At 49.5% G+C, this 22,890-nt stretch overlaps 1 protein-coding gene across 2 annotated transcripts in view; it reads left to right on the top strand.

The window, feature by feature from the left end:
• Nucleotides 1-19,869, top strand: part of Col4a2 (collagen type IV alpha 2 chain) — a 138,838-nt gene extending 118,969 nt beyond the window's left edge. Inside the window, exons 30-48 of one of the 2 annotated variants that reach the window (XM_027387877.1) lie at nucleotides 1,442-1,603; nucleotides 3,533-3,703; nucleotides 4,389-4,532; nucleotides 7,938-8,060; nucleotides 8,336-8,517; nucleotides 8,748-8,811; nucleotides 8,975-9,049; nucleotides 9,357-9,464; nucleotides 9,742-9,849; nucleotides 10,832-10,903; nucleotides 11,764-11,889; nucleotides 12,429-12,545; nucleotides 13,583-13,744; nucleotides 13,837-13,935; nucleotides 14,266-14,412; nucleotides 14,545-14,661; nucleotides 15,645-15,836; nucleotides 16,679-16,965; nucleotides 18,637-19,869. In XM_027387877.1, the coding sequence (XP_027243678.1) occupies nucleotides 1,442-1,603; nucleotides 3,533-3,703; nucleotides 4,389-4,532; nucleotides 7,938-8,060; nucleotides 8,336-8,517; nucleotides 8,748-8,811; nucleotides 8,975-9,049; nucleotides 9,357-9,464; nucleotides 9,742-9,849; nucleotides 10,832-10,903; nucleotides 11,764-11,889; nucleotides 12,429-12,545; nucleotides 13,583-13,744; nucleotides 13,837-13,935; nucleotides 14,266-14,412; nucleotides 14,545-14,661; nucleotides 15,645-15,836; nucleotides 16,679-16,965; nucleotides 18,637-18,894 (2,714 nt within the window). In that variant the 3' untranslated portion in view covers nucleotides 18,895-19,869. The remainder of the gene's footprint in view (nucleotides 1-1,441; nucleotides 1,604-3,532; nucleotides 3,704-4,388; nucleotides 4,533-7,937; nucleotides 8,061-8,335; nucleotides 8,518-8,747; nucleotides 8,812-8,974; nucleotides 9,050-9,356; nucleotides 9,465-9,741; nucleotides 9,850-10,831; nucleotides 10,904-11,763; nucleotides 11,890-12,428; nucleotides 12,546-13,582; nucleotides 13,745-13,836; nucleotides 13,936-14,265; nucleotides 14,413-14,544; nucleotides 14,662-15,644; nucleotides 15,837-16,678; nucleotides 16,966-18,636) is intronic. The other variant, XM_035452393.1, reaches the window with a different exon arrangement.
• Nucleotides 19,870-22,890: the final 3,021 nt, after the last annotated feature.

Below are 22,890 nucleotides of genomic sequence, written 5' to 3'. Positions count from 1 at the left end.
CTCCTCCCACTGTCCATCTGGAGGCATGGCTATGGGTTCAATGATTAAATACACAGTTCTTGACAGCCTGGCCCTGTACACTCAAATCAGTCAATCAATAAACAAAGAGGAAATGTCCAAATATAAGGGGTCAGATGTCAACTGTTAAAGAAGAAATCGGAAGACAATAGATGCCTACAGTATCTAGTCACTGGGCAGGGTGGAGCAGATCAAACGCAACCAAGAGAAAAAAACTGCATGTGTACACATGCACTTACATGAACTCACATGCCTGATATCACATCATGCCAAAATGTATCCCATTTCCAAACATGCTAATTGTCTACACGTTAAAAACAAAATCAAAGTTTGAACAGTGAACTTAGGTCCATAAAGGAAAATTCAGCAGTTTAGACTGTTGGTATCCATCTAATAAGGAGGACTAACATCTGTAAGGAAAACAACAAAATGTCCAAAGAATAAAGCTACCAAAAAACAAGGGCGGGGAGCAATAAGTGCTATCAGTAGTCAAAAGCATGCAGCTACAGCCTTAGTGTAAGGAGCAATGTTGGGGGACATTGGCAGATTAGTGAATTGATGTCATTGCAGTAACTCAGTGCAATGCATTAAGAATGGCTGGTGTTGCCGGGTGTTGGTGGCGCACGTTGGTAATCGAAGCACTTGGGAGGCAGAGGCAGGTGGATCTCTGTGAGTTCGAGACCAGCCTGGTCTACAAGAGCTAGTTCCAGGACAGCCTCCAAAGCCACAGAGAAACCCTGTCTCAAAAAACCAAAAAAGAATGGCTAGTGTTGTGTGCACCAAACTCCCACACTCTTCCTCACAGTGCTGCCTTGAGAAAGGGCGGCTGCTGGAAGGGAATGGAACACACCCCATGTGTCCATATGATTGGACACTTTATTCCCACCGCCATCTGTGTTTGCCAAGAAAACATTTTTAATATCTATTTCATATTTCGAATTATGTTTATGTGAGTGTGCCTGCGGGAGGGTACAAATGAGCGCAGGTACACTAGGAAGCCAGAAGAGGGCATCGGATCCCCTGGAGCTGGAGTGACACAGGAGTGAAATTGTGTCATCTGAGAGAACAATGCCAGATCTCAGCCACTGAGCTATCTGCCCAAGCATCAGGAATATTTTTAAATGTGGCTAAATGCTGATATTGCCAAACTGAAAGAGCTAGGCTAAGGAAGGATTTACAGTGCAGCACCAAGTGTGTTTCTCTTTCCTGGAATACTCACACAGGAGCAAAGACAGAAGGAAACACTCAAGACGCTGTGGCTCTCGTGTTTTGTGGCTTTAGCTCTCCCTTGTAATGTGAAGGCTTCCTGCCATCCTGACTGACTTCTGTTGATACATTTATAGACTGAGTCTGACCAAATAGGGGTTGTCTATGTTGAACCAAGCAGAGATGGTCTCACAGCTCTTGTCTCTGGTCCCTGCAGGAAGCCAAGGGATGCCCGGAATTCCAGGGCTTAAAGGTCAGCCAGGCTTCCCAGGGCCTTCAGGACAGCCAGGACTACCTGGACCCCCAGGACAAGATGGATTCCCAGGAGCTCCTGGCCGAGAGGGGCCCTTGGGGCTGCCAGGATCCCTGGGCCTTAGAGGTAAGATTCTGGCACTCAGGAACACATGGAGCCCTCACTGATGCTAACAACCAACCTAACATGGTCTTTTCCTGGATATTCATCAAACTGTTTTCCAAGGAACTCCCCCCCCAAAGAGCTGCAAGGGGTTCCAAAAACAGGTCCTATATTTTGTCAAAAAGAATTTAAGCAGCCAGAGCGGGCAGCTCAGCCTGGCCACCTGTTGTGTATGTTGAGGGCCTATATGAGATTTCCTTAGAGAAAACAGAAAACTTCACTGCAAAGGTTCAAAACCCTTGCTCTGATGTGGAGAGGAGACATTCAGAGTGGCAGCAGGGAAGGTGGTCAGGGTTGGAAATGCCCACAGGGTACTGACAAAACAGTGGTGAGCTGCTCTCTCCACCCACAGCTCTCCCAAGTGGTCAGGGTTGGAGCTGCCCACAGGGTACTGACAGACTGTGGTGAGTTTCTGGACCCAGGAGCAGTTAGCTCTCCCAGGGCACTCAACACAAAGCTGGCCCAAGGCTTTTGCATCTCATGGACCAGCAAAAGTTTGTTTTGTTGTGATTTTATGAAACACACTCTAACCACATTGCTTAGGCTGGTGTCAATCTTCTGGACTCAAGCAATTCTCCTGCCTCAGCCTCCCAAATGCTGGGACTGTAGGTGTAAGCCATTGGATCTGGCTTCCTAGCTTTTTGTTTTGCTCATTAAGAATTTTTTTTTTACATATAAAGGTTTTAATGGTGGCATACACTGACAAGTGAGAAAGTTCTTAGTGGAATATTTACTCCTAAACCCGGAAAAAAATCTCTAATCCTCCTGTAGTTCCTGGTTTGCCACAGTTGGGCAGTAATTTTGCAAAAGGTCCTCACCATCCCTGTAGGCAATCAGCTATGCATACAGACCCTCTTGCAAACCAGGCCTTTCCTGGTGCCCTAGCCTCGGGGGTCCCAATATGTGGCTTTGTCTGTATCCAAAGCTGCTGCCTGAACCACCGGTGAAACCAGCTCTCCTGCATGCCACGCTGATGCCTGGCTTTACAAAGTGACAAGTGCTGAGAAGGAAGTTTAGGCCTTCTGCTAACATGTTCCCAGGGGCTTACCAGCTCCTAGTTCCACACATGGTCTATAAAGATCCAGGAGAAAAAAAAAGCCAGTCTCTAAATGAGCCAAGATTTATGGTCTCCCTCATGAACAAGCTTGTGTTTGGTCAGGGTAAGGCAGGCAGAGTCTGGAGGGATGGGTGCTGCACATTTCAGAGGCTATGCAGATAGGAAGATCCTGGCACTGAGAAGGAGGCAGGTGGCACAAGAGTGGGTAGAGGACACATAAGAAACAGGGCACCCAGAACAGAGTCAATAGCACCCAAGGGTTGGGCTGGGAGCATATTTGAAGGAGAGGTCTGGGAGGGTAGAAGGTGATGACACTGAGCTGGGACCACTGGAGATTTAAAATAGACAAATGTAGTCAGGGAGGGATTTAAAGGCCACCAGCCCCTTGCTGTGAGAGAGCTTGGGCAGCAGGGAGTGCATAGGGTGGGGGGAGGACAGTGATAGTTCTCCAAATCAGGATTGAGCCAGGGACTCAGGAAGGAGCAGGGCCACCGAAGCACCAGTCACTCTGCTAACACTCTGGCTCTTGGCCAATCCTGGGTCCTTGTACCTGTCAAAGCTGGCAGTGTCCTGCTGCACCCCGTGCCATCACCGTGGGTGCAGAAGGACACTGTTTATGGAGGCAAGGAGCTATTCCTGCGGGGAGCCAGACTGGACTCTCCCTTCATGGTGGACCCCAGCTTTTTCACAGTGACCTCTCTAGGAAGTCTATCCCTGCAGGTCTCATCTCTGTCGGGACAGTTTTCTGTTTTCCTCCAAGGAAACTCATCTTCTCAAACACATCATAAGGGTTGCCCCATGCCCTTTAATCCTGCTTCTCTCTCTCTCTCTGACAGGTTTGCCTGGAGACAGAGGTGAACCTGGTGAGCCCGGTGTCCCTGGCCCTGTTGGTATGAAAGGTCTGTCTGGGGACAGAGGTGATGTCGGCATATCAGGCGAGCGTGGTCATCCCGGAAGCCCTGGAATTAAAGGAGTGGCGGGGATGCCTGGCAACCCTGGGCAAAAAGGTAAATGTGATGTCAGGCAAGGACTTCCTGTGCTGGGGCTGTGAGATAGGTCACACTCTGACTCAAGCAGCTATCCCAGAGGTACCCAGAGCTGGCTGGAGGCCTGAAGCCATAGGAACCTAGGAGATTGGCTGATGCTGCTTACTGTCCCTCAGCAAGCCAGTTTGTCACCTTACCCAAAAGGTGGTTTCCCTAAGGTTATCAACACAAGGAAGGTTCTAGACAAAACCTGCTGAAAACAGGGTCAGACCCTGGGATGATGGTGTCTTTATCGAACACCTGGTCTCTGGAACTGAATTCATCACACACACTGAAACAACTGCAAGTGAGCCTTCATGGGTGGAAGTTGCTGGAAGTACCTTGATGACCTCCCCACAGCCCTTGGCATCTGCCCAAGCTGGGAACAGTACTGGGGTCACTTTCATCTGTGGGGCCCATTCCAAATCCTCATGGGACCCTTCTCCTGTGCCACCTTCATGGTGTCATCCACCTGACTTCTGTCACTCTTATCTGCATACAGATGGGCCCTACATGGCTCTTAGAAAGTGGTTTTCCCAGAAATCCCTGCTCAGGAAAAGGGACTTATCAGCCTCTCATGTGAGTGACATGGCCACAGTTCAAGGATGCAGGAGACTGACATGTCCCAACTCTTGGTCTCTACTAACCTTTCCTTCTTCCTCCAAAGGCGATCGAGGGTCACCTGGAATGGATGGCTTCCAGGGCATGTTGGGACTCAAAGGAAGACCAGGGTTCCCTGGAGTCAAAGGAGAAGCAGGGTTCTTTGGAGTGCCTGGTCTGAAGGGCATGCCTGGAGAACCAGGTGTTAAAGGTATGTGGCTTCAGATGGGGAGGTCTCTGTGTTTGGTAAATAAGTCAGACTCAGCAGGGCAAATATCCAAATATCACATGATCTCTCATATGTAGAATGAATATATATATACACATACATGTGTGTCATGATAAACAACTATGATCAAAGTGTGACATGTGTGTGGATGAAAATGTCCTGATGAATCCTATGGTTTTGCACAGTTCACACTGATTAACAAGCAAATGAGCCAGGCATGGCACTGACACCTGTAGCCCTGTCTACTTAGGATGCAGGCAAGGGCTTGAAAGTTCCAGTCCTGACTGGGATATAGAATGAATTCCAGGTCAGCCTGGAGAACTTAGTGAGACGCTATCTCAAGAAAAAAATATCAGGGCTGGAGAGATGGCTCAGTGGTTAAGAGCACCCACATGGAAGCTCACTACTGTCTGAAACTCCGGTTTTAGGGGACCCAACACTCATGGCAAGACACCAATGTACACAAAATGGAGAAAATTTTTAAAAAAATTAAAATGTCTTTTAAAAACATGAAGAGAGAGCCAAGTGTTGGTGGTGTACGCCTTTAACCCAGCACTCGGGAGGCAGAGGCAGGCAGATCTCCGTGAGTTCGAAGCCAGCCTGTTCTCCAGAGCAAGCTCCAGGACAGGCTCCAAAGCTACACAGAGAAACCCTGTCTCGAAGGGAAAAAAAAGGGGGGGGGCTGCTATGAAGCTCAGTGGCAGAGCATATAGCCCTTGAGTCCATCCCCAGAAGTATCAAATAAGTAACAATAGAAGGGCCCTTCTTGGGGGACAGCAGTCCACCTTAGAGCAACATGCTCTAGGAGGGGCTCTCTCAGGCCTCAGCATCCAGAAACTGGATGCAAAGCTGGAAGCTGAAAACAGCCAATCACGCCTACAAGACCTCCTCCCACCTCCTCCACACATTGACAGTGGATCCTGTGCAAAATCCCCAGCAGTGTTAAGAACCAAAACTGTCACCAAAGCCCATTCGATCCTAGCAAGTGTGAGGTGGTATGACAAGAGTGGGGAGAAGTGTGCTTGCATCCAGACATGGTGGCACATACCTTTAATCCCGGCACTCAGGAGGCAGAAGCAGTTGGATCTCTCTGTGAATTTGAGACCAGCCTGGTCTACATAGTGAGTTCAGGGACAGCCAGAGCTACATAGTGAGATAGTGAGATCCTACCTCCAAAAAAAAAAAAAAAAAAAGGAAGAAAGGAAGGAAAGAAAGAAAGAAAAAAAGAAAGGGAGGGAGGGAGGGGACAGCACTCTAGAAGGAAGGGAACTACCCATAAATTCTCCTTGGAAAAAATAATTGGAAACTTATCTATAGTGGGAAATTACCAATACGGAGTCAGGTAGAAATATAAGGGTATTTAATAGGGAAAAGCCTTACTTACAGAGCGAACCAGCCAGCCGGTGGTAGCAGTCTGTACAGCAAGAAGCAAAGAGAAACCGAAAACGAAACGCAGTCCCCCTACTCACTCTGACCACGCCCTCTCAAGCCTGCTCAGGTACTCCTGTAGCCAACCCCTAAGAAGGTGTGGCTACAGCTTCCCCTACACTTATCTCTGAGCAAAAATTTTCATGCAAGTGTTCAGAGCAGCCTTGTTAATAATAACCAGAAATGGAAGCAACCCAAACATCCACCACCCACAGATAAATAAAATGTGGCACAGACATAGGACAGAACATCCAAGAACTAACAAGCAGTAAATCCTGGTCCCAGCTCTCATGTTCTGTGTGTGTACATTGGCCAGGGTAAGAAAGCCTGTAGATAAAGTAGATGAGCAGTTTTCAAGAGCTGGGGTAGGGGACAGGAGGACGACTGGTAATGGTTACAAGCCTTAATCGTGTCTGAGAAAAGTGTTCTAAGGTTAGATTTGGTGATGGCTGCACAGCTGAATACACACAGAAAAAAGAAAAAAGAAAAAAACATTAAACTCTACTATTGGGATTAAAAATCCCAACACTTGAGAAGCAGAGGCAGGTAGACCTCTGTGAATTCAAGGCTAGCCTTGTCTATATAGGACAGTCAAAACTGTATAGTGAGCCGGGTGGTGGTGGTGCATGCCTTTAATCCTAGCACTTGGGAGGCAGAGGCAGGTGGATCTCTGTGAGTTTGAGACCAGCCTGGTCTACAAGAGCTAGTTCCAGGACAGCCTCCAAAGCCAAAGAGAAAAAAAAAAACAAACAAACAAAAAAAAAAACAGTGAGTTGCATGGTATATAAATCTTACATCAACAAGAATGCTTAAAAAAAAACCAATGGAAAAGAAAAACAAGAAACAAAGAAAAGGCACAGAGGTAGAGATGGGCTCCTGTGAATTGAAGGACAGCCTTGTCTACATAGGAATGTGGACCAGCCAGGGCTACAAAACAAGACCTTGCCTTAAAACAATGACCATAAAAACAGTCTTGGCTACAGCTCAGTCATGTACTTGCCTACTGCACACAATGATCAGTACTGAATCTCATGGCGGGGGGAGGGAGAGAGAGAGAGAGAGAGAGAGAGAGAGAGAGAGAGAGAGAGAGAGAGAGAGAGAGAGAGAGAGAGATCCCAAAGAACTGGGTTTGTTTGTTCATTTTAGTATTTCTTTTTCTTTTCTTTAAAATTTGTTTATTTCGAATAGTGTTCTGCCTTCATGCAAGCCAGAAAAAGGCAACAGATCTCATTACAGATGGTTGTGAGCCATCATGTGGTTGCTGGGAATTGAACTCAGGACCTCTGGAAGAGCAGACAGTGCTCTTAACCTCTGAGCCATCTCTCCAGCTCCTCCTTTTGCTTTCTTGAGATAGACTCTTAATATGTTGCCTAGACTGGTCTTGAACTCCCAGGTTCAAATTTTCCACCTCAGCCTTCCTATAACTGGAATAGCAGGCACCTAGCTGTAAATTACAATTTTAAGGGATCTTTAGCAAAATAGTTCTGCCAAGATTTTAACCCAAATTTGTTTTTTTTTGTTTTTGTTTTTGTTTTGTTTATTTTATAAATTTCATGCTAACTTAAATATTTCAGAATGTGGAATAAAACTTGATCATTTAAAGTTGATTTAGAACTGGGCATGCTTGTAACCCCAGGACATGATAGGATCAATGTACAGTAATATAGGGCAGCCTAGACTATGTAACTATGTGAAGCCTTATCACAAAACAAAGCAGAACAAAGGGCTAAAAACTAAAATGAAGTTAAATTTGAAATGCAGCTGCCCTGTACTCTGCAGTGTTCCTCCCTTGCAGTGGTTCCTGCAGCCTCCCAGGGCTGTGGTCATGTCCCACCCCCATCCTACCCCCGAATGCCCATCCCAGTGCTCAATAGTAGAGCTCTGAGGACAAGACCAGTTTAGTGTCTGATTCCCTCGCAATCGGGAGTCCTGGGAAATGACAGAATTGTTTCCTTCCAGGAAATCGAGGGGACCGGGGCCCCCCAGGACCACCTCCTGTCATCCTGCCAGGGATGAAGGACATTAAAGGAGAAAAAGGAGATGAAGGGCCGATGGGCCTGAAGGGCTACCTGGGCTTGAAAGGTGAGGCACCACACAACTGGGGCCAGCTCCCTATGCCCCTGCCCCAGCCCTCCCTGCCTTGACTCCAGGCCAGCCATGCACTGTGCCTGGCTTATTTTGTGCTATAAGTCTCCCTATCTCCTCACTCATAGCTGGGGTGTTCTTGCTACCAGAGCCATGCCCCTTTTCTGAGTTGTGGTTTGTGGCTCTGGACACTGGGAAACGTGCCCAGAGTGCAGATGCCGGCATAAGAAGAAGGGTCCTGCCCTCACCAGGCCTTACTGCTCTCCCTACAGGTATCCAAGGAATGCCAGGGGTCCCAGGGCTGGCTGGGATCCCTGGGCTACCCGGGAGGCCCGGCTACATCAAAGGAGTCAAGGGTGACATCGGAGTCCCTGGCACACCGGGCTTGCCAGGACAGCCAGGGGTGGTTGGTACTCCTGGAATTACCGGGTTCCCAGGATTCATAGGAAGCCGGGTGAGTAGGTGCCTCTGCTCTGCTTGTCCTATAAGATCCACTCCCCTCCTCTGCTCTGGGATCAAGCCACAATTTGGAAGCAGCAAAGGCTGTTCTAAAAGCCATGAGCCAATACAAGGACAAGGTTCCCTGTGCCTATCAGCGGCAACCTGAGGGCTCACCAGCCACCATTGTCCCTGGGTTTTCAGTACATGAAACCTCAATTTTATTTCTGCTCGATTTTGTCTTAGGGAGAAAAGGGTGCTCCAGGAAGAGCAGGGCTTTTTGGCGAGATTGGCCTTACTGGGGACTTTGGTAAGTGTCACTGGTGCAGTGGAAGCAGGGAGGCCAGAGCTTAGCTCCTGGCAATGTGAGGTGCCATCAGGTCTGGGGGTGCTGCTGGGCATTTGGAGCCAGACTGCACAGTAGACAGTCCAAAGCTAATTACTTAGAGTCATCATCTTCCTGTGTGTCACAGGTGATATTGGGGATACTGTGGACTTACCAGGAAGCCCGGGCCTGAAGGGGGAACGAGGAGTCACTGGAATTCCAGGTATAGGAGTTATGTTGTTTCTTCCATCACCAACAGCCCAGAGCATTGTCTCTTAGCCTGGCTTGCTGAGTGTTGTCCTAAGAGACTACAGAAAATGATGGGACCTTCAAAGCCACTGTGCATGAATAAGTCTGAACTATTTACTGTATTGGAAGACAGACTCAAGAGCTCTCCTCCCATCATCTCCAGTTGTGACTGCAGCCAAAAATGGGCCCCATGTCGGGGAGGTAGCAGATGTAGCCACACATGTCAGCATGTGTCACCATTTGTAGAAAGAACACTCCACACAACAAATCTCTGATTCCAGGTCTCAAGGGAATCTTGGGAGAGAAAGGAACTGAGGGTGAAGTTGGATTTCCCGGGATAACAGGCATGGCTGGACCCCAGGGCTCTCCTGGACTTAAAGGACAGACAGGTGAGAATGTAACCATACCCTGCCCAGGGGTGTGGCCTCCTGAGACCAGGAGCAAGCAGCCAGCCACCTCTGTCATTTCCTCCTCCACAGCAATCACTTAGGTCCAGGAGACTGGCCACTTGACTCGCTCTGTCTGAAGACCAGAAATACATAGCAATGCTATGTGGGCTATGGGAGCCCTTAGTAATGGGGAAGGTACGGGGCCAGTTAGGACCTTGTAGGAGTTTCCACAGAGCCTGGCCCACATGTTCAGACTTACCTGCACATTTCCACACAGGTTTTCCAGGGCTCACAGGCCTGCAAGGGCCACAGGGAGACCCGGGAAGGAGCGGAGTACCCGGTGACAAGGGAGATTACGGCTGGCCAGGGGTATCAGGGTTACCAGGTAAGGAAATCTCTTTCCAGGAAGTGAGACAGGTGGCCACCAATGCTCAGGGCCAACTTGCCAGATTGCAAGGTTAGGAACCTCTCTGTAGCCTGCTATCACTGAACCCTGTGGGTATCCAGGGGCAGGTACCTCAGGGGCTGACTATGGTCATAGTGCAGGTTTTGCAGTTGTAGAATCTACTGGCCAGAAGCCAGAAAAACTCTTTAGCAATGAGGGGTCATGCTTATAGAAAAGTGACCTGAAGCTTCCAGGGATGTCTCTGACCCTTCTTTAGTCACTCTACACAGGACATAAGAAGGTTCAGAAGGACATACACAAGTGTCCTCATGTTCTGTTGCTGGCTACCATATGCCCGTGTAAAAGGTTGCAAGACCTTGACACAAAACCCTGGGCCCATGTGATCACACCCAATCCCAGGGGTCATCTGTGTCTCTAGAAATGCTTAAGCTCAGAAATAGAGAGAATGGAAATAACACCAGGCTCTCTGCTCCAAGCAAAGCTTCGTGTTTTTAAAATTACATTTATTGTGTGTGCACACAGGTGATCTGGAGCAGGGTCTGCCAAGATGCATGTAGGGGAGGTCAAAGGATAGATAGCTTGCAGGAGTGAGTAGTTCCCTACTTCCATGTAGGGACTGAACGCGGTTTGCCAGTCATGGAAGCAAGCACCCTTACCCACTGAGCCTTCTCATTGACCCAGGCACAGCTTTTATACATTTATTAATCATATATATAATGACAGGTGTCTCAGAAATAGCGCCTCTTTGTCCCCTTCTAGCTCTAAAAGTCCTAAAGTGTTCTGAAAAATGTTTACACATAGGTTTGTGGATCACATAAGAGTGACAGGTTGCATGTCACATAAAGGTCAGTGACACTCGAGAGCGCAAAGCAAAGCATATTAGCATTGTCCTGGGACTGCCCCCAGCCAGAGCCTTCTGCTGTCCTACATGGTGTGACTAATGATCATTCATTTCCCACAGGTTTTCCAGGAATCCGGGGGATCAGCGGATTACACGGCCTGCCAGGCACCAAAGGCTTCCCCGGATCCCCAGGTATCCAGTGGTGACTTTATAAAAATCATCAAGTTCAGTGGGGAATTTTGTTGTTTTGGTGTGGTTTGAGGGGTGGTTTGTTTTTTCTTTCTTTGAGACAGGGTTTCTCTGTGAATCCCTAGCTGTCCTACACTCACTCTGGAAACCAGGCTGGCCTCAAACTCACAGAGATCCACTTGTCTCTGCCTCCCAAGTGCAGGGGTTAAAGGCGTGCACCACCACCCTGTGGGACATTTTTAAAATTCATTTAAACAAGAAAGGGAAAAAAATCATCTTATAAGTGCTATTTGACCAATCTTTATGGATTCTTACGTTACTAAATATTCATCTACCTGCAGAGAAATTCATGCATTCATGTTCCCATTAACAGTTGGGCTCCAGTTTCAACAGGCAAATGACAGCAATCTTGGTGAGCCTGTGGCAGTCATGGAGAGGCTGTGACAATTATTGTGAGACTATATTGTTGTTTAGTTTGCTTTGACTGAGCACCTGACATATAAACAGGAAATATTTTAAATAAGGTCAAATTTTCAAAACCCAATAAAGGCAGAGCGTGAGAGCAGCCACCAGAATCAGGAGACCTAGGATGCAGTCCCCAAACATGGCCAGCTGCTGCTATGACCTCAGACTCTGTTAAGGCCAAGGTCTTCTGTCCATTGAGAGAAGGTTCTACCATGTTCTCTGTGACATCCCTTCTGAGACTCAAACTCCATGATGCTCAGACTAGAGCTAGAAGACATTGTGATGACTGCCTGTTTCTCTGCTTCACACTATGAGGGCTGTCATACCACACAAGACAGGCCACCTCCCCTGCAGGGATGGACTTGGTGCCAACCACTGCTGTTGTAATTCTACCGCAGGAGCTGACGTCCATGGAGACCCCGGGTTCCCAGGCCCTGCTGGAGACAGGGGTGACCGAGGAGAAGCCAACACACTTCCAGGCCCTGTGGGAGCTGCAGGGCAGAAAGGGGAGCGGGGAACCCCAGGTAAGTAGCCATCTCCAGGAGCAGACCCCATGGCATATGAAGGAAGCTGTGTGTCCAAGATCCTCTGGGGAGACTCCATGGGCACAAACTCCTAGCTCATCTCTCTTACTATGCTCTGTGGTCTGGCTTATTTTACCCCAATGTTGGCTCATTTTCCAGCCCCACTCAGTTGGTGAAGGGCAGGCACTCCCTCCTTGCATCTGGTATTGGAGTCCCTGAATGGGAGATTAGCTGTGGTCATGGACCCCAACATCCTCATAGGCTCTGACAGATATTCTCTGGGGGTAGTGTCCGAGAACCATGCCCTCTAGTAGGCCCTCAGGACTCATAGTGTCTAGTAGCTGACAGCAGCTAGTGGGACAGGTCAGCCTCCAGCCTCCTGAGCAGTCACATGCCTCTTCCTCCCTGAAATCTTCCTTGTTCTGAGGACACCATCTCAGACTCTGTGAGGCTTCCTCTAGAGAGAACAGCATGAGAAGAGAGTGGAATTCTTGAAAGTGAGCAGATGGAACTAAATTGACTTTTGTTTTCCTCCTCAGGGGAGCGTGGCCCAGCTGGAAGCCCAGGACTTCAGGGTTTCCCTGGGATCTCTCCACTATCCAACATCTCTGGGTCACCTGGTGATGTAGGGGCGCCAGGAATATTTGGCTCTGAAGGTAAAGCAGCCAGTATAATGGCTGACATATCCAGGGGAGAAGTTTTATTCCACACACTATATAGACACGCAAAGGAACGGGTGCCACCACCACCCGTCACCCACACCACAGGGTCCCCATGACATTACATGACAAGATAAGCCCCGTACCTGCCTGGGTGGCCTCAGAACTGCTCAAGGTTTTCTTCTTTCTCACCATTTAGTGTTTGTATCTTTAATTTGCATTCACCAACTGCATCTACCACGGACTAGCTAAGTATTAAAAAGAGGCGGAGCTAGGTGTCGTAGCATCTGCATGTAATCCCAGCACTTGGGGGAGGCAAGCACATCTGGAATACAAGCAAGTTCAGGCCAGCTTGAAATGCACAGAGAGGCCATATGTGAAAAACAAAAGTGAGGGGGAGAGGAGACGGTGTAAAGATGAAGCTATAGAGTAACAATTATTTGAACATCAGTGTTCTTATAGACATTGAAACAGACAGGAGATAGAGGCAGTCCAAGTGACCATTGGTAAAAGATAAAAGATAAGCAACATGAAGTCTATGTATTACGGTTGATAACCAACCTCTAAAAGGATGGAATTTCTGACATGCACACTATGACAGCGATGAGGGTGGATGTTCTCAGTCACAAAGAATAAATATCACATGGCTCCATGTATAGAAGGACCCTAGAGCCATCACATCCCCAAGGCAGAGAGAATAAGGTTTCCTGGGTAAAGGAGGGTGTGAAGGGTTACAGTTTAGTGAGGACAGAGTTCATCAAGGATGGTGAGACCCTCTGGGGCTGGGGTGTGATTTAGGTAAGCCTAGGATGTGCCCATTAAAACTTTGAAATGGTAGTTTTTATGTTACTTGTTTGTTACTGGTTTTGTTTCGTTTTTAAATATGAGCTACTGTTGCTGTTACCAGCTCTCCCGAAGCTGGCTTCCAGAACAATGACTGGGTATAATACCAGAACCTCCATAGCAAGTCGTGAGTCCTTGACCCAGCTCTCCGACCCATATGTAACCTTTCCAACTGTGACTTATGCCCTCAGGCTACCGAGGCCCTCCAGGACCACCTGGGCCAAACGCACTTCCTGGAATCAAAGGAGACGAGGGGAGCGTAGGAGCTGCAGGATTCCCTGGACAGAAAGGATGGGTTGGGGACCCAGGGCTCCAGGGCCAGCCCGGTGTAGTTGGTCTTCCAGGAGAGAAAGGTAACAGTGTCCACATGAAGGGACATGCTTTGAGCAGGGGACTGCAGACTCTATTCTGTGCATTGGTCCTGACTGTCATGTCTTCGTTGCAGGGCCCAAGGGTGAGCAAGGATTCATGGGCAACACTGGGCCCTCTGGGGCTGTGGGTGACAGAGGCCCCAAAGGACCCAAAGGAGACCAAGGATTCCCAGGTGAGTGGTGCCTGCAGAGCCTGTGAGGTGAGGGCTCCAACCTGTCCCTCGCTGGCATTTGCCCCATCCTCTAAAGGGCGGAGAGAAGTCAGGCGGGCCACCAATGCTCCCAGGGCCTTGGTGGAAGGTGAGTGTTGAGTGGTCAGTGTGAGGGGACCTTTCACGTGTGTTATTGTGTGCCATCTGGCATGTGTGTTACTGTGTGCCATCTGGCACATGTGTTACTGTGTGCCATCAGGGTGGGCTTCAGTGTGAGAAGCAGCAGGTAAGGCCAAAGTGGAAAAGTGAGACAATTCCCTGTTCCTGACACGGCTTCTCGTTGCCTTGCAGGTGCTCCTGGCTCCGTGGGATCCCCAGGCATTCCAGGCATCCCCCAGAAGATTGCCATCCAACCTGGGACCATGGGTCCCCAGGGCAGGAGAGGCCTTCCCGGTGCACAGGGAGAGATGGGACCTCAGGGCCCTCCTGGAGATCCAGGTATGGCTCTGGGCAGGGTCCCTGTGCTTCCCCATCCTGAGAAAAGGCCCCCTGTCCCATCTGCTCTATACCTACCTCTGTCCTCTTCTGCTGGCTAAGCACAGTAGCACTCACTTATCTGATGTCTTACAGGTTTCCGTGGGGCTCCAGGCAAGGCTGGGCCCCAGGGCAGAGGAGGCGTGTCTGCTGTTCCAGGGTTCCGGGGAGACCAAGGGCCCATGGGACAACAGGGCCCAATTGGCCAGGAAGGTACGTGATTGGGTGTCTGATAGGACAGAAGTTTTGTTGAGGGTAGGGACACCCTGACCAGTCTACAGGTGAGGAGCAGACAGGTACCTGGCAGAGCTGGGACAAAAGCTTCCAAACCCAACTGTAGCTTCAATCCAAGCATGTCCTGGGTTCTATAAAGACCTGCATTATTTCTTAAAAGTATTTTTATATGGGACAGAAGTAAAGGCAATTTTATGCCCCCCCAAGAAAATTGTTTTAATCAATTCAAGCTTGGCCTGAGCAGCAGTGGCAGCTATGATAAAAACAAAGCACAAGGGATGTCACCAGTATCAGTCAAAAGACAGTAGCCCACCAAGGAGTACTCTGTAGTGGATGGCACCTGTGGGCAGCCACGGAGAAACACATCCTGCAGCAGGGGCAAATCAGAGTTAGTCCTCGGCAGGAGACTGCCATGGGGAACAGAGTCCTAAGAAGCAAACCTAGATGATCTCAGGGACAATGCTGAGTAACAGGGCCCCGGTGACTGCTGATTGCAGGACAAGATGCTCTCAGCCCCCTGGGTAGAGCCTAGGCCCTCAGCAGTAGTCACATCAGGTGGGTGTCACACTTCCTGAAGAGCATTCTATGCTGACCCTAGCTTGCCCGAGCTGCTGGTCTGAGAAGTGGCCATCCCAGGAGGAAGAGGCCTAGTTGCAGGGGTGGTGGCAGGGGGCACTGACAGTCCTCTGATACCTCTCAGCCCCAGGTGCCCCAGGTCTGTTATGCACCCAGCTCTCCCTGGAGGAGTGTCCCTGTAGCCACTGTGTTTTGCAGTCTTTTCTGTTCATATTTGGTGCCACCATTATTGTCCTATTAGCTTCCTGGGCTGATTTAGGTCTTTCCTGGGGCTTTTGGTCTAAGTTGTCTGAGCCCCAAGCTTTGGGGAGAAAGAAGAGCAGGTATCCTATAAATGACCTGAGAAACAGGCAGTTGAATAGCAGCCACTTTCTCTCGGATCCTAGGGGAGCCAGGCCGTCCAGGGAGCCCAGGCCTGCCAGGGATGCCGGGACGCAGCGTCAGCATCGGCTACCTCCTGGTGAAACACAGCCAGACAGACCAGGAACCCATGTGTCCTGTGGGCATGAACAAGCTCTGGAGTGGGTACAGCCTGCTGTACTTCGAGGGCCAGGAGAAAGCCCACAACCAGGACCTAGGTAGGTGCTGCCATCAGGCCTCAACTCTGTTCCCCGGCTTGATGGTGGTCATGGTGAGATTGTAAGCCCCCAAGATGAGCTTCTCCCAGCCACATGGCCCACCACCTTCTGTGCTGAGGTTGAGATGGCCATGGAGACTGAAGTCTTACCATGCCCTCAGCCTCAGGTCCCTGACATAGGACCTTTTAATTTGACATAGCATCCACACCTCACAAGTAGATCTAGCCAAGCACTGCTTTCTCTGTTGGAGGCTCCAGCTGCTTCACAATTCTCTTGCTTTTTTCCCCCAAACCTAGAACATAAGTTGGAGCCAGACAGAGATGTGAGGGGGTGGACTTACACCAATCCTTCCACACAGATGCTCACAAAACACAGGCGTGCTCATCATGCGTGTGCCTTTAAAGGGCATGAGTTAAAAAATACAAAACACACAATGTCAGAGTGGGTAGGCTTGTCTGCCCACCATCTCTCAGAGGGCCAAAGTACATGTGAAAGACTGGAGTGTGCTGTGTATCATGTTGGTGACACCAGGGCCATCAGCTCCTGGAAGTGTACCAACCAGACCCCAGCAGTGTGAACATTCCTGTCTGTGGCCCCATCCCCATAGTAAGTTTTACGATGCAATGGAGAAAAGACAAACAAGGATAGCAGTGGGAACAGGAGCATAAGGGCAGGGCTCAAACCCTGCTGATTTGCTGAGGGTGGACCCTGTCTGACTGAAAGGTAGCACCTGCTGAACTGGAGAGAGGAGAGCGCCTTGGCCAGAGTCGGAGTCCGACTTTGTGCCTAGTGGCAGCATGGAGGTGGAGGCAGGACTATATTCTCATGTGCTCCTCACACAGGTCTGGCAGGCTCCTGTCTGGCACGCTTCAGCACTATGCCGTTTCTGTACTGCAATCCGGGTGACGTCTGCTACTACGCCAGCCGCAATGACAAATCCTACTGGCTCTCCACCACTGCCCCATTGCCCATGATGCCTGTGGCTGAGGAAGAAATCAAGCCCTACATCAGCCGCTGCTCTGTGTGTGAGGCCCCAGCTGTGGCCATTGCTGTCCACAGCCAAGATGTCTCTATACCCCACTGCCCAGCTGGGTGGCGGAGCTTGTGGATCGGATATTCCTTCCTCATGGTACGTAGTGCTTTTCCATTCTCTGAACATGGAACTTTCCCCATCTCCACCCTTGCTGGAACACAGGAAGAATAAATCAGGGCTGCAGATTTGAGCTCAGTGGGTAAAGTTTGGATCTCCCACCCATGTAAATGCCAGTGAGATAGAGATACAGCCTGCAACCTCATTGCTGGGAGACAGACAGTAGGATCCCAGGAACTCTCTTGTTGGCCAGACTAGCCAAAAGCACCAGATTCAAGGAGATTACTGCTTCTCAAAATATGCAATAGAAACCAATTGAAAAATACCCAATTTAAGCCTGTGACCTCCATATAAACACACACATCATATGGGGCACTTGCTTAAGTGGTGTCGTACAAGGACACCAGGAACAGGAGTTGAGGACTATAATTCAGCTTGATGGGGGCTAACCTAGCCATGTGCCAAGCAAAGAAGGGACTTTCCTTGTTCAGTGTAAATATTAATTTCTCACGGGGTTTTGCACGCAATGCAGTTTGTCTTCTTCGCACCTAAATCAGCACTTTCTGATTTGCTGCAGTTAGTCAACAGAAGAATTCTACCCGAAGTGTCAAAACCCTTGTATTGGATCTTTCTGGAATGCAGGGCACCCTACACAGTACACACTGTCTGGTCTCAAATGCATCCACCCATGGGAACCCTGCAGGTCTCCCTTGCACTCAGAGGCCGAACTTGGCTGGTCCTGCTGTGTTCTCTCCATGTGTTCATTTTCTTTGTTGTTTTAGTTTGGGCTTTTTAAAAAGAGTCCCACTCTGTAGCCCAACCTAACCTTGAATTCTTGGCAATCCTCCTGCCTCAGCTTACAAATATGAGCTGTTTGTCATCTTGTTTTGGTTTGGTTTGGTTTTTGGTTTTTTTCAAGACAGGGTTTCTCTGTATTGCTTTGGAAGTTGTGCTAAAACTCACTCTGTGGACCAGGCTGGCCTCAAACTCACAAAGATCCACCTGCTTCTGCCTCCCAAGTGCTGGGATTAAAGGCCCGGCCTGTTTTTTGTTTGTTTGTTTGTTTTAACTCCTGGGCATTTTGAATGGATAATTGATAGCCTTTTACATTTTGTTTAACCAAGACGTAGTCAGCCATATCTACAGATTGTACCTACTTCCTGGTTGCAGCTTTCACTAAACAACCAGTCCTGGGTGCTAAGGTTTATGCCACATGTGTTTGTGCAGGAGGTCCAGGTCCCTCAGCACCCCTCAGCACCCGATGGCAGAACACTGTCCCCCAGGTCTGTGTCGACAGATAGCCCTGTTATTGACTTAATGAACAAACAGGACGAAGGTTGGTAGAGTACTTGACTGCCATGCACGAAGCCCTGAACTTTAGCTCCAGCACCAAACAAGCTGGCACAGGAGCCCCTACCTGTAAGCCTCACACTCAGGAAGTGGAGGCAGGAGGAGCAAGAATTCAAGGTCACCCTCTGCTATGCAGAGAGTTTGAAGCCAGTGTGGGAGACATGAGAGCCTGTAAAAATGAGGAGTGGTAGTACCTGCTCTTGGTGTGATCTACTTGGGACACAAGGCGGGGAGCAATCATTTGAGTCCAGGACATAATGAGTTTCTGCCTTAAAGTGTATAAATAACACACTCAGTAGAGGTCCTGGGGGTTTCCTTTGGGTAGCCCCTAACACATTCTATGTCCTGCTGTCCACACAGCACACCGCAGCTGGGGACGAAGGCGGCGGCCAGTCGCTGGTGTCGCCCGGTAGCTGTCTGGAGGACTTCCGTGCAACACCCTTCATCGAATGTAACGGAGGCCGTGGAACCTGCCACTACTTCGCTAACAAGTACAGCTTTTGGCTGACCACAATCCCTGAGCAGAGCTTCCAGGGCACGCCATCTGCCGACACACTCAAGGCCGGCCTCATCCGCACACATATTAGCCGCTGCCAAGTGTGCATGAAGAACCTATAGGCCGTCCACCCTGCCCGCCAGCAGCCGTGTGGGAAGACCTCTTTGGTGCTCATTCTCTTATGTATTTGTTCCATTTTTGTTTGAGACAGTGTCTTACTTTTCATCCCAGTCTGGCCTGGACCTATGTAACCCAGGCTGCACCCCCCCCCACCCTGTGGCAAACCTCCTGCCTCAGCTTCCCAAATGCTGGGATTACAGGCATGTGCCACCACACCCAGCTTGGTGCTTACTCTTAACTTATTACCTCAGAGGCTGACCCCAAAGTTGATCTTAGTATTTTCTTAAAAGAAAAAAAAAAAAAAAAAAAACTACCAAAGCAGCCCTGCACCCGCACTCACACTAACTGCCTGTCAGCAAGTGGGCACGGGTTCCTCCGGGCTCTACTGCCCGTGGGTCTCAGCCCTGTTAACATCTGGGAGCAGCCCATGGACCCTCACCGTGTGGAACATGGACATCGTGCCACCAGGAGTAGCCAACAGTAACTGTCTGTGTGTCCCTGTGTTTCCACTGTCTCCAGGCAGCTCACTGTACTTCACTCTTGTCCTAGAATGAGGCCGACTCTGCAGGACAGCAAAGGGAGCTGGCCAATGACAGCCGAGGCTCACTGCCCTCTCTTTCCACCCAAGGATCCCTTCAATGCACTCTATCTAGGCCTGTTTCCTTGGCGGAGGGGATGGCAGTATCATTTTCTACCAAATCCGTAGCTGCTACCTCCCAAGATCCCACACGGTGACACCTGCCTTTTTAAGACCCTGACAGTGGCATGTGGTTCTGGCTCTAGCCAAACCCACAGGGAGGGAGAGGTCTCGCTAGCCCTCACCAGCATCTGCTGGAAGGTACACTTAGCAAGTCATTCACAGTGGTGTCCCACAACCTGTGCCACCTTAAACTGCCCCCACCTCGTTCCCTACAGCAAGCTGTTCTATGCCTTTCCTGTGTAACACCACAAATAAAGATAAAATAAAGATATTCCAAGTATTTGACTGCTTTGTGGCACATGCATGTATGCATGCTTGTGTACGTGTAGGGGGGGAGGGGGAAGGAAAGAGAAAGGGAGGGGGAGAGGTGTTCTTGTGTATAAAGGCCAGAGTACACCCTAGACATCATTCCTCAGGTGCCACCCACCCTTTTTTTTTTTTAGACAGGATCTCTCACTGGTCTGGAATTTTGCCAATTAGGCTGGCTGGCTAGCTGGCAAACCCAGAGATCCACCTGTCTTTGCATGTGTGTGTCTCAGTGGGAACAAGCTGCAGTTTTCTGTACTTTGGAGGATTTGATCTCCCGTCTGTATTGTATCTCTCATTTCTCAACAAATATTTTGGGAATCACTCACATGTCAGAGTGAGGGGGCTGGACACCTCAAGGACATTACCAAGGTCATTCATTAGTCCCAGAATGGTTTCCAACTCCACTGTCAGCATTTAAAAGGCACACTCTCCAGGACATAAGCCATTGGTGGCTCTGGAATGTACCTAGGATGTGGCCTTGTTGAAGGAGATGTGCCCCTGGGAGCAGGCTTCAAGGTTTCCAAAGACTCATGGGATATTTGGTCCTCTCTCTCTCTCTCTCTCTCTCTCTCTCTGTGTGTGTGTGTGTGTGTGTGTGTGTGTGTGTGTGTGTGTGGTTGTGGATTAAGATGTGAGCTCTTGGCTGTTCTTTCATACCACCATCATGGACTATGTCCCTCTGACCCTCTGAAGCTATGAGTCAAATTAAATGCTTCCTTTTGTAAGTCACCCTAGTGATGGTGTTTTATCATAGCAATAGGAAAGTAGCTAACATAGTGTTCTTTGGGAGGATGGAATGCAAGAACAGGAGGCCCCATGGCAAAGCCACACAGGGACACAGAGAGAGCACATGTCCTCCGTGGCTCCAAATGTACCCTGATAGTCTCCTGCCCCAACACCTCCTGCAGATAAACTTCTGCCAGATGCAGGAGTGACAGGATATGTTCTGTGTGTCCTTTGCATGGCCAAAGTTCAAGAACAAGGAATAGATGGGGTGGAGACAGCTTGGTAGGTTTGGGTATGGTGGTGACATTAAGTAGCCCTAGCATTGCAGTAATTCCTACAGAGCCATTTGTTCCTCTGAGAGACAGACCTGGCCTCTGTAGTGGGACATGGTTGTCCTATTGCCTTGTGATAGCTTAGCCCTCATTCTACATCTGGGGGGGGGGGTTGCTGAGGAACCCTAGGGCTTTCATACCTCTCTTCTTCCAGGATGAGCTCTACCAGGGCTTATGGGTCAACAAATGCAGTTACCCACATAGATTTCCAAGCCTCTATGACTCCCCACAGGGAAAAACTGATTGAGACATAAATCAAGAAACAAGGGCTGCTGAATTGTCTGGAGAAACACTTGGCATTCATGGGTCATAAACAACTCCAGCCACCAGAGTGCAGCCTACAACCTGCAGATCAATTGCATCCCTCAGCTGCACCGCCTCCCCTTCAGTCCAAGGAGATCAGGGTGCAAAGGAGTGTTTAGTTTAGGACCAGACCAGGCTCAATCTAGCTACCAAAGAGGCCCTTTGCAATCTGTGAACATCCAGTCCTCACCTAAGGACAAACATGCTTCCAGGACTTCCTCTGAAGGGCAAGGCAGTGGGTTCTGGATACAGTAAACTGAGTCACACAGAGCCACCTGCAGATATGTCAGTGGCTTGACGGGGAGCCTGGGCCCACAAACATTCACGACAAGCATCAAAGGACTTTTGTGTGATGGTGTGCTCTGCACACTCTGCCTGGAGCTGATTGTAAGGCCCAGGAGGACCAGTGTAGGATGAACAAAGGGTTGCATGCTGTGGAAGTTTGAAGAGCAGTAACACCAGCCAAGGGCGGGACATGTCACCAGGACCACCCTGCCTCTGCCTGGAGCCAACGTGCCTTCAAGAGGCACAAATGCCTGGAGAGGGGACCCCATGCCCAGCTAAGGTCTCTTGTTCCCTGGGTCTCAGATCTGTGGTCATCTCTCCAGTGGTGGCTCTGCACAGTTGGGAATAACAAAGAACTGTTGACATACTCAGTGCTATTACCCTCCCTCTCCCCTCTGTCTCTAGAGCTTCCGTACATAGTGGGAACCGGCCCCTGACCTGAGACTATTTCCTGTCAGTCACCAGCTCTTCCCACACTAGGCAGACAGGGCAATTATGCTGGTCCCAGGGCCTGAGGAAATGGGAGATCAGGTTAGGCAGAAGCCAAACTTGCCTGCCACCATGGCCAAGTTCACAGGCAGCGAGAAACATCTAGAGCTGTCCCTCTGTTTGAGGACACCGTGGCAGCTGAGTGAAATGTCCTACAGCTGGTTTCTAAGGTCCCCTGATAGTAGCCCATGTGCTTGGCCCCTGGGGCTATCACATTCAGACTGGAGCAAGAAGAGTGCTTAGTGGGCATGTACTCAGACCCCCTTCCACATCCTGCCACCATCCACACTGTGCACAAAGGCAAGTCACCCAGTGAGGACTCACAGAACTGGTGGCTTCCTAAAGAAACTCAAGCCCTGTGGCTCCATAAGTAGAACCAAGTAGATACTTGGTTCCCCATAGAGGGACCAAGGCTGATGCACAGTCTCCAAGAAACACTGCTCTCAAAACAGGGTGCTGGGGCTCAGTTCAAGACTTTGTGTCATTTCATTTTTCCTGAAAGGACACCACCAGGGAAGTAGGGAGGTGAGGGAGGGCATACAGGCTGCTAAGATGAATTAACTGTCCCTCACCCAAGCCACGTGGGGCCAGCAAAGTTCTAGAGCAGGACAGTGAAGAGTCCACTGCTACTTTTACTTCTAAAACAACAGATACAGGCAGCACACTCAAGTGGAACTGTCATTCTGTCCCTGAATGCCCTAGACTAGCCCCTGGACTTGAGGACATTGAAGGAAACAGCAGCTGGGACTCAATTCAGAGAAGGCTGGGAAGAATGGCTCGTGGCAATTTACCTGCCCATCCAGGACCTCAATCACGAACTGCAGAAACCATGTCATGTGACAACAGTTTCACTC

The sequence above is a fragment of the Cricetulus griseus genome (assembly GCF_003668045.3).
Source record: "Cricetulus griseus strain 17A/GY chromosome 1 unlocalized genomic scaffold, alternate assembly CriGri-PICRH-1.0 chr1_1, whole genome shotgun sequence".
NCBI lineage: Eukaryota > Metazoa > Chordata > Mammalia > Rodentia > Cricetidae > Cricetulus > Cricetulus griseus.
Note: the sequence above shows the minus strand (reverse complement) of the source record. Positions and strands in the feature narration are given on the sequence as shown.